Source organism: Nothoprocta perdicaria, unplaced genomic scaffold (assembly GCF_003342845.1).
Source record: "Nothoprocta perdicaria isolate Ctin4 unplaced genomic scaffold, notPer1 scaffold_38, whole genome shotgun sequence".
NCBI classification, from domain to species: Eukaryota; Metazoa; Chordata; class Aves; order Tinamiformes; family Tinamidae; genus Nothoprocta; species Nothoprocta perdicaria.
The window spans coordinates 1,105,675-1,115,671 of record NW_020455621.1 but is presented as its reverse complement, the minus strand read 5'-3'; the positions used below and the strand labels follow the sequence as shown (position 1 = coordinate 1,115,671).

The 9,997-nt window shown below is 45.2% G+C and overlaps 1 protein-coding gene across 1 annotated transcript in view; it reads right to left on the bottom strand.

Annotated features, from left to right (window-relative positions):
• Positions 1-3,658: 3,658 nt before the first annotated feature.
• Positions 3,659-9,997, bottom strand: part of TBXT (T-box transcription factor T) — a 10,334-nt gene continuing 3,995 nt past the window's right edge. The window contains exons 2-9 of the mRNA XM_026044719.1: positions 9,813-9,991; positions 9,477-9,741; positions 8,855-8,989; positions 8,018-8,079; positions 7,857-7,918; positions 6,948-7,121; positions 5,406-5,538; positions 3,659-3,923 (exon numbers count right to left, since the gene is read on the bottom strand). Of these exons, the coding sequence (XP_025900504.1) occupies positions 3,659-3,923; positions 5,406-5,538; positions 6,948-7,121; positions 7,857-7,918; positions 8,018-8,079; positions 8,855-8,989; positions 9,477-9,741; positions 9,813-9,991 (1,275 nt within the window). The remainder of the gene's footprint in view (positions 3,924-5,405; positions 5,539-6,947; positions 7,122-7,856; positions 7,919-8,017; positions 8,080-8,854; positions 8,990-9,476; positions 9,742-9,812; positions 9,992-9,997) is intronic.

Here is a 9,997-nt window from a genome sequence, read left to right as displayed (position 1 = left end):
GCAGCATGGTGTCATATACTGCACCCAAGTAACGAAGAACTAAATTCTGGTACATATTGCTCAAAGTGACTGTCAAAAATAACACAGCAGAGTCAAAATGACAGTACACTCCACCAAAATAAATAAATAAATAAATAAAAGCAATAGCTATGGAAAGACTAGGAAGAAGTACAGGCTCATACTCTAGATCTTGCCCACAAGTTAGTCTGCATTAGTGAATTGCCAGAGTTGTCATTCATAGCAGATTGTTCAAAATAAACACAAGTATTGAATTTGCTGAGGTTCCTGGTTCTGACTGCTCCTTCACTGAGGGGAAAAAAAAATAAGCAGCTGTTTATCACTGTCGCTAATATAGGAGCTTATCCCAGAAACTTAGATTTTTTTTTCCTCTCCTCTTTCTTACCTGAGGAATTGACTGATTCAGTTGTTACTTAAAAGAACAGCAGAACATCTGGGAATAATGTACTTTGAGAGGAACAAAGCACTTCCTACATCAGTGATTTTTATTTCCAGGTTCATATACACAAATTCCTACATAAATCCTACCAGGGAGGCATTGTTCTCAAGCATACCACTCAGGGGCTTTTTTTTTTTTTTTTTTTTTTTTTTTTTTTTTTTTTTTTTTTTTAAGGGAAAAACAGCACTATTACAAATAAAATGACTAAGCCACGAAAGTGTTAGTATGGGGCACAAATTTGTACAGGTTCTTCCTCTCTTCATCTCATAATATCCCACAGCAAGGATGGGGTTATCTGTCCTTTCAACTGCATATAAAAGTCAACTAAAAGTGGTCAGAGAAATGAATTAGTTGAATTAGAAAATTAACCTGGAATTAAGTCAAAAAACATACCATAGAAATGGCAAAAGTATGATTTTGAAAATGCTAAAAATACACTTTTCTGAAATTAAACACTTTCCAGAAGAAGCTCACTCTGGTAAAAAATGTCAATCACATTGAATGCCAACCAACATTGAATGTCATCACTCCTAAGTTACATAGGTCTAGGCACATCTGTTAAAATAAATAAGGTTTGATCTTCTTTGCTCACCACAAAAAAAACAGATGTCCTACATCTAAGAATGCAGCTCTTCAGGGATCTTGAGATGATGAAAAATGATGTAGCTCCCTAGTTAGTATCATGGCCCTTGGGCAACTGCAAGTTCCTGATGGCCCATCCCACCTGGGTCACAGAGACTACCAAGSCCATGCACCAAGGTAAGTCAGTAAAGGGGTAAATGTCTCCTGCAGTCCTCATTTGCAGGAAGGTTAGTTTGTCAAGCTCCAGATAAAAATCAGTGTGYGAGCTGGTTTTGCCCACGTGGACAGTTAAGTGCTGTGTGAGCATGAGCTCTGCAAGAATGTGATGAGAAAAGAGTACCTCAGAGCAGAGTACCTACATGAACAGGCCCTGCAGTGCCAGAGCAGCCCYGCCGTAACCTCCTTCAGTCCCGAGTAGAGGAGGTGGCAGGTTGGCAAGAGTTGTTTGTTTCATGCAACTGGAACATTGTCATTTTACTTAAGGCCTGTAAAAACTTATCAGAGGCCAAGGGTGCTTTAAAACACAGTTGAAAGTCTGGTTGTTGGGGCAAAGCAGAGCAGCTGCCAGTCCTATACCCAGCACCAGCTCCCCAGACTCAGACTGGAAACAGACAGTTGCAGTCACCCTCCCGACCACCAGCTGAAGGGAGGTACCACCTCAAGTGACCTTGCTATCACACGGCACACTTCCATGCTTCTTTGGGCTCTTCATGACTGAACAACCTCACCCACGAACAGCCGCTGCCCTGCGTAACAGAACAGAGCCATTTGTGAACCACACTGTGCAAGTTCAACATACTCCAAGCTCAATGTGCCTCATGTGCACCCTTTTCAACCTCTCCCCCGCCACAAACACACACACAAAGTGAAAAGTAAACGTTAAGTTTATTTAACAACCTTTACTTTTTTAAAAATCTTAAATTATACTTCCAAAATACAAGCTAAAAAAAACTTTTACTAACGTCTACAAAATAATCTAAATAATAATGCACTTACATCATTTACACTTTCGTCTTTCGCAATAAAATAGGAGCGCTCAGATCAATATTTACAATATTGACAGAGGACGCGGTTGCACAGCCATCTATTTCTGCTGCTGTCTCTTGCTGGATTACCTCTGGGAGGCTGCATGCCACGCTTGTGCACACCTGCGCAAACCCTTCTGCAGGGAGAAACCCCCAACAAAGTCTTCTGAGGTATGGGGACCTGCCCATATGGTTCCAAAGAGACCAAAATGGTAGCAGATATTTGCTTTTTCATCTCAAAGCTGCCACTGTAGCACTTGAGCGCACACTGATGAGGTATTTAAGGAATTCCCTGATTTAGAATTCTGCTTCACAACATTAGGCACATCATTATAAAAGTTATTTGTTATGGCTTATCCAAGCAATTTGCTTTCCTTAGGATAAATACTTGCTGGAGACATTTGGAGAAACAGATAAACTTTGAGCGTGTATTTTGAATTAGTCTGCACTCAAATTTTAGATGATAGTCCTTAACATCAGCTGTTAAGGAAACACCTTAACACCTGATCTTCCCAGCAAGGAGGCAGTATACTTTATCCCAAATTATTGCTAACTAGACTTTTCCCTGCTACAATAAGTTAATTACTTACATCCATGCTGTTCAATGTGCCATTGGGTGACATATCCCACGTATGATTGTCTTAAAAATACAGTATATTGATGGATTATATACACATTTCAACATGTAGAAAATAAAGTTGCAACTTACCAAATAATAAATATAGAACATCAGAGCACAATACTGAACTAAAATAAATTAGAATGGTATTAAAGGCCCCTAAATGCCTAAGCCAGAGACCTAAAAGAAAAAAGAAAAAAACATCCCACCAACTTGAGAAGGTTTGAGATATGGCTCCTTATTAATGCTGGCTGTTTGAAATGAAGGTGTTTAGCCAGGCTGACAAGTGTTTAGAGACTATATGATCAAATRGCAAAAACTTACCTCAAAAGGGGACCTTTGGGATAAAATAATTTAGACAAACTGTTAATACTGCATTTATTAGGAAGAAAATAGTTATTGCAGATTGYCTTATTTGATTCAGCAGCAAGGAAATAAGCATAGAGTTAAGTATAAGAACACAACGTATTTGTGAGGCAAATACGTGTTAGTGCACATGATTTTCCAAAACTTCACTCTTCAGCTACATTTGTGCAGATTTGAGAACGCTTCTAACTAGAGAGTCTTAAAAAGTCTTTTCATGACTACAGCTAAGTTTGCCATAATAAAATTAAAAATAAAATAAAATAAAAATCGTAACTGAAGCTCAATAATGAGCAACTGACTCAAAGCTGTCCAGACAGGAATGATGCCTCCAATTCCAATACATCAGAACACTGAGAAGTTTGGAATCAAGCTAAAATATATATATATATATATATAAAAGCAGTGAATCTGCCCTGAGGATTGCACTCTCACCAGGTCTGTAAACTCTGTGTGACGCCCCGTTTACTAGCAGAGGCACAGCCCCAGTTTCTCCACGCAGAGCCGTGCGGATGCCTCCTTGTCCATCCTCGCCTTCACGGCTCCTTTCTCTCTTCCCGGAGGATGAGGCGTTCAAAGCACTTGGGCGGCTCGGCGCGCGGGCCGCARGCGCTACATGGAGGGCGGGCTGACGGGCGTCCAGGTGGCGGCGAGCCGGGCGTGCGCCGAGGCCGAGGCCGAGGCCTCGTAGGGGCCCTCGGCAAGGTCTGTGCCGGCGCCGCCGTCGTAGAGCGGCGAGGCGGCGGCGTGCGGCAGCGCGGGGTAGTGCGCCGGCGAGGCGCGCAGCAGCTGGGAGCCCAGGCCGCCGGGCACGCCGCTCGCCTGCGACGCCGGCGCCACGCTGCCGCTGCTCACCGACCACAGGTTGGCGTACTGGCTGCGGAGACGGGGAAGGCAGCGCAGGTCAGCAGCGACTCCAGCGMCCGCTGGAATCGCACCGTGTTCACATCACATTATCACCGCCGCGAGGGCAAACGCGTTTGGTGCCGATGGAGAGTTTCTCATGGAAGCTCCCAGCCATCGCCAAGCACAAGGCACCCTTAGACCTGACCACTCTGCTCATGGCACCCCACTCACACATGTAGAACAGCTCCAGTTTCCAACAGCAGGCTCCCACAGTGGGTGAGAGAGTAATTTGGAGGCCAAGCGGAGGACTAAACAGGCCGGGCTGAGAAATGGTGATTCCCGTGGCAAGAAGACACCCTCACCTCGAGGGACAGCAGCCGCGTGGCACAGCTGGCCGCACACAGCAGCTGCTGAAACCAGCCACTTCTTATCCCATCTCCCATGGGGTCTCTCTCATTAGGGACAATTCCAGACAGCAATTTAGGCTTCCCAGGGCCTTGTTCATCACCTCATATTACAAGACAGAGATCTACAGCTGCATGTTACCAGGATACTCCAGAAAGGGCTGATATGTGAAAAAGCCTTCTCAGCACATTATAGCCTCCACACACTATCCTCCTCTGCATGTGTGTTTCATATATTTGTGTTTGCATGTGTATATTCATACGTATACATACTTGCATGAACACACACACATATGAAAATAAGTTGATCCTAGAGAAACATTATGAGAATTTGACAAATTTTATTCTTCTGAGGAATATCACTCAGCACTTTCCACTCCTAGATCTTTCCTTAAGGAAAGGTCCTATAGTTCCAGTTCTGCTGGTTTTATCTACTGGATGACTGTTAGTGCAGCAAATTATCAAGTGTAGCTCCAAGAATGACTGTAAGCTAAATCTGAGCTGAAGAATCAAAAAGTTTATTAGAAAGAAAACCACTTTCTTATTCTGTGATCATATAAATGTATCTAAGGAAGCCGTTTTRCCAAGTGCATAGAGCCATGAAGTCCACACTGGCTTAGCTGGCAATATTTGAGAGGGAGAAAAAATAATAATAATAAAAAAAAGTCCTACTCCAGCCACTGCTCCACCCTGCCACTCCACTGGAGTAGAGCAAAGGTTTGTGGAGACATACGGGAAAGGGACGGTTGGCGAAAATGAAACAGATTTAAAATAACCTTTTGAACACATTTTTGCTTAAAAAACCAAAGTGAGATGAAACCAAACAGAGCATTCTCAAATTCAATGGACATTTGTTTAAGTGATCGGTGTTTCTTTTTATCTAAAAGATGCCATTGTTGCAAGGGTCTACATTTCCAGAACCTAAATATCATAAAATTGGTTGTCTCCCCAATCTGCTTTCCCTGCAAATAGTCCATTTCAATACCTTCCCTGCACAAGTAGTAATGCAGATCTGTAATTTGATGATGACTCTACCTTGCTTTTTCCTTTTCTCTTAACAGAAAGCATCAATAAGCTGATTTAAGAGCTGCTAAGCGATGGACCCCTACCTGGAGCTGGTAGCTGTGCCACTGCTGTGAGTCATGGGCAGCATAGCCGTGTGTGCAGGAACTCCTAGGCTGGACCAGTTGTCATGGGACTGCAGCATGGAAAGGCAGGCAGAGGAATTGTCGGCATAGGTTGCTGCAAAGACAAGCAAGCACTTTAGCAAATAATCATTTGTTCAAACAATGTAGAGCATTAAACTAACCTTCCCCACTAAATTTTCTGCCATGAGGGAAGGAGAAAAAAAAAAGAAAAAAAAAACACACAAAAACACAATACACACACAGAGAGAAATAAACTCCGCTTCCAACTTCCCTGCTGTTCCCTGGCTGATGCACCGTTTTGCTCAGCTTACACCAAAGCCTTATTTCTATAAAGGACCTACAGACAAAAAAACATCTTCAAGTCACCTACTGATTCAGGACATGGTTATTCAGTCAGAGAGAGGCAATTCCTTTACTTAACTCTGTCCCAATCTCCTCCAAGGCACCTTTTTCACAGCCGCCACCTGCACTGGCAGTTCCCATCTGACATCCCAGTTTTGAGCTGACCAGCCAACTTAGCAGAAACACTAGGAAACTGTAGCAGGAATCCTGTTCAGCCATCTATAGCCAGATGACTCTGCAGTAGTTGGCTTTAAGGAGGCTTCTTTTGCCGAGGATGAGGATTGAGGAGGAACACAGGAGGGACTGTGTTTTTTTTTTATTTTGTTTCAGATGGCAAAACACACAGAAAATTTCACGATGGTTAAAAGTCCACAGCAAGCTAGTTTGCCTCTTTAAAATGAATTAAGAAACTATACATAGGACTGATCAGGCTGTGCCTGGAAGAATATGTATTAATTCATAATTCAAAATATATTTCTCTTTAAACGGAGACTTCAATATACATTACAGACCCATAGGCAAAAATTGTTGATAAGCCTTTTCTAGGAAAGAAAAAAGTCACTGTTCACAAAGTCCTGTTCTCTTCCCCTTAAGTTCAGGGCATACTTCTGAGCATAAAAATTAAATAGTTAYGCAATTTATTCAGCGCTATATTGCTACTGTGTGCCCAGTTCTGACATACTTATTGAGGCTAAACATTAACACATACAGATTGCAGTAGCTTAACATCAGTGCCAGTCAAACTCACAGAATGARTACTTTGATTATTTGCTTAAATACATTATTAACAAGTGACTATTAACAGAATGGGACATATGCTTATTAATTGTCCTTCCTATAAGGAAAGGTTAAAAGTCTCATTTTCAAACTTAAAAAAGAAAAAAAATCAAAATAGATTTAACCTCACTAGCACAAAACAAGGCTGGCACAGTATAATCTAATTAATTGACAGGAGACAGTTCTAAACAACCTCCGTTTCCCCACTGTAAGGGCCCTGGGAAACCTCCCTGTTGCAATTACTCCTTTGCAAGGGTGGCCCCAAGCAGAGGCCCAGCTAGGCAGGGACCTCACTTTCTGTAGGCTCACAGTGGTTTGAACTGCCCGGGGCTCGGGTGCCCGGGCTAACGTCCTACCTTGACACAGCTGCAAAGACAGACTTACTTGGCGAGTTGTTCCTATGGGTGTAGGGGCTGGCGTAGGGGGCAGAGCGGTGGTTCCTCAGCGCTGAGTACCTTTCACAGCCATGAGCGGGGGAGAGCGGCAGCGGGGCTCCAAACTGAGCGTGAGCATTGGCGGGGGGGCACAGAGTCCCGCTTCCAGGAATGAGCCAGCTACCTACTGGGGGGAAGCGGGAGCTCCGGTAAGGACCGCGCGCGCGGGCGGCACGAGGGAGCGAAAGGAAACCGCGGTGCAGCTGGAAAGAAACGGGTCTCAAAGCTTTCTTAAGTGATCACACAAAGGAAAAAACAATGTTTAAAAGGCCTAGTGGGAAAATAAAAGCACACACAGAGCCTTGCATAGAGCTAACACTTTTTTTGAAGGTGGCCGTTTAATTGCAACCACGGTAAGGAAGCACTGAAATGGTTAAACCGTGCCTTAAGTAACGCCTGCTCATTCTCCACGCTCAGGAGCGGCAAGCATATCCTTATAGTTTTAGGTTGCGCTTTTGGGGTCGCAGCTCAAAGCGATGCTTTGAGGTTTCTCAAACTGCTAAGAAAATTCCTTAAACATTGCTGCAGATATATGTTAGCAATAACTCCTCACAACAGAAATCAAAAATTCTAATGATTTTTTCTGCAGATCTGAAAAAGTAACTTCTTAAGTAAATGCTTCCAATTTTCCCAAAACACCTTAAACAGATTTCCAAACAGATGCAATACATTTTAATCTAATCAAAAATCTAATATAAAATGATAAAACTTTACAAACAGCATTCACAGGGACTGTTAATATTATTCTCTCATAACTCACAGTATGAACTATGCCAGTCAGCAAACATTTTCCTCTCAATGTTGCTAATTGATAAGATGAAAGCACTATGGACATAACAAAGAGCAAAAGCAAGCGTACATTGGGAATACCCAGACTGCTGGTTGTCTCCTACTTCCTCCATCATGTCTTTGTGATCACTTCTGCAACAGAAAACARCCTGAATTAGTTACGAGTATGTTTTCACAAATCTTTACAACATTCCATAAACTTTAGAATTGAGTGTAGTTAGGAGCTCTCACCTTTCTTTTGCATCAAGAAATGCCTTTGCAAAGGGATTGTATTTAATTTTTAAAGCTGTGATCTAAAAACAACAACAAATATCTTAATTTGCAAGTATCACTATTCATTATCATACAGAAATTAAAATTTGACTTAGAATTACCCATTGAAAAAAATGAAACCACCAATTCCCAAAGACACAAGATTAGGGCCATAATGCRAACTTTTGTGCATCACTAACAACATCTACAAATCATTGCTTAAAAAGCATTCATATGCCTTAAATATTAGCAATGGACTAGGAATTCTGCCATCCCCAGCTGACTCACTGACTTTTATCACCTAAAGAAAGGGTTCAGAAAGATAACAGGCTAAAGACGCTTCTAAGGAGCTGCAAATTTCAGGACAGAACAGAACAGGCAACAATGCAGATTCAATAAACAGAAAACATTATAGATTCAGTAAATATAGACATTTCAGCTAACAGAGTCAGTTTTAAAAATGACACATCCCGTTATTTCACTATGTACTTAAAAGTGAGTCATATCTCATCCTGCTTCCTTGGCCCAAAGGAGTTCCTTAGTTGTAGGAGACTACTCCCGCACAGCAAGTTTGCAGTATATATTGAGACGTTGATTCGAACCTCGCGTTATTCCACATTCACAGAGCCTCACATACATTAAATTCACTTTTACATTCAGCTAGTAACGAAACGCGGAGAGAGGTGAGAAGGAACAAAAAAAGCAAATAAATAAATAAATAAACCACGCTAAGAGGCGGGTTATTTTGCCTTGCCACCTGCCCTTTGGCACGGGACAGGAGGCAGGCGCGGGAGGTCTGCGCCCGGCCGCGCGTACCTCCTCGTTCTGGTAGGCCGTCACGGCGATGAACTGCGTCTCCGGGAAGGAGTGGCTGGTGATCATGCGCTGCGGGCCGCCCACGCGGACAATGTGGATGCGGGGCTCGTACTTGTGCAGGGAGTTCAGCATGATCTGCGAGGAAGCCGAGAGGCGAGTTAGGCACCGATGGAGACAGGCACGGAAAGCACGTGGAGTAACTCCTGATCCGTTCATCCTTCTAGCAAAGGGGGTGGAGGCAACAAGTGTCAGTAAGTTTTCAGTTATGTGGTTTCCTCRGGGCTGAAGGGACAAGGAAGAGAAGGTATTTGAGCGTGGTACCCCAGCGTCTGGCTCCGCGCTCGGGAGCCAAGGGGGAACCTTATGCAGCTCCGTGTGCCAGGGACCGACGCACCTGCACCACTGGCATCACCCAGCATCCACGCAGGAAGGACGTGAAAGAAGGGAAACAAGGTGCCCACCCCTGCCCAAAGCTGGTCCGTATGGAAAGGAAAGGAGGTGCTGGGGGAAAGGTCCAGGGCAGCATCCCGAGGGCACCCCCAGCGCACCAGGGGCTCCCTGTGCGGAAAGGGGCAGCGAGGGGCTCGGCGGGAAGCAGGGAAGGGGCCGGTGCGGCGCTGACCTGCCCGCCGCCGTTGAGCTTGTTGGTGAGCTTGACCTTGCTGAAGGAGACGGGCGCCTTCATCCAGTGCGCGCCGAAGTTGGGCGAGTCGGGGTGGATGTAGACGCAGCTGGGCGCCTGCGGCTCGGGCTTGCCGCCCGGCACCCACTCGCCGTTCACGTACTTCCAGCGGTGCCCGTCGGCCGCCGCGAAGTCCAGCAGGAAGGAGTACATGGCGTTGGGGTCCAGCCCCGACACGCTCACCTTGAGCACCGGGAACATCCTCCTGCGGGGCGACACGAGGCTCGGCGCGGCCCCGCGGGCGCGCGCCCGCGCCGCGCCCCGCCGCGCGCCTACCTGCCGTTCTTGGTGACGATCATCTCGTTGGTGAGCTCCTTGAAGCGCAGCCACAGCTCGCCCTCCTCCAGCGCCACGCGCAGCTCGCGCTCCGTGGGGTCGCCCTTCTCGCTGCCCGCCTGCAGCTCGCTCTCCACGGCGCTCAGCAGGTGCTCCACGCGGCACTGCAGCGCCTTGCCCTCGGC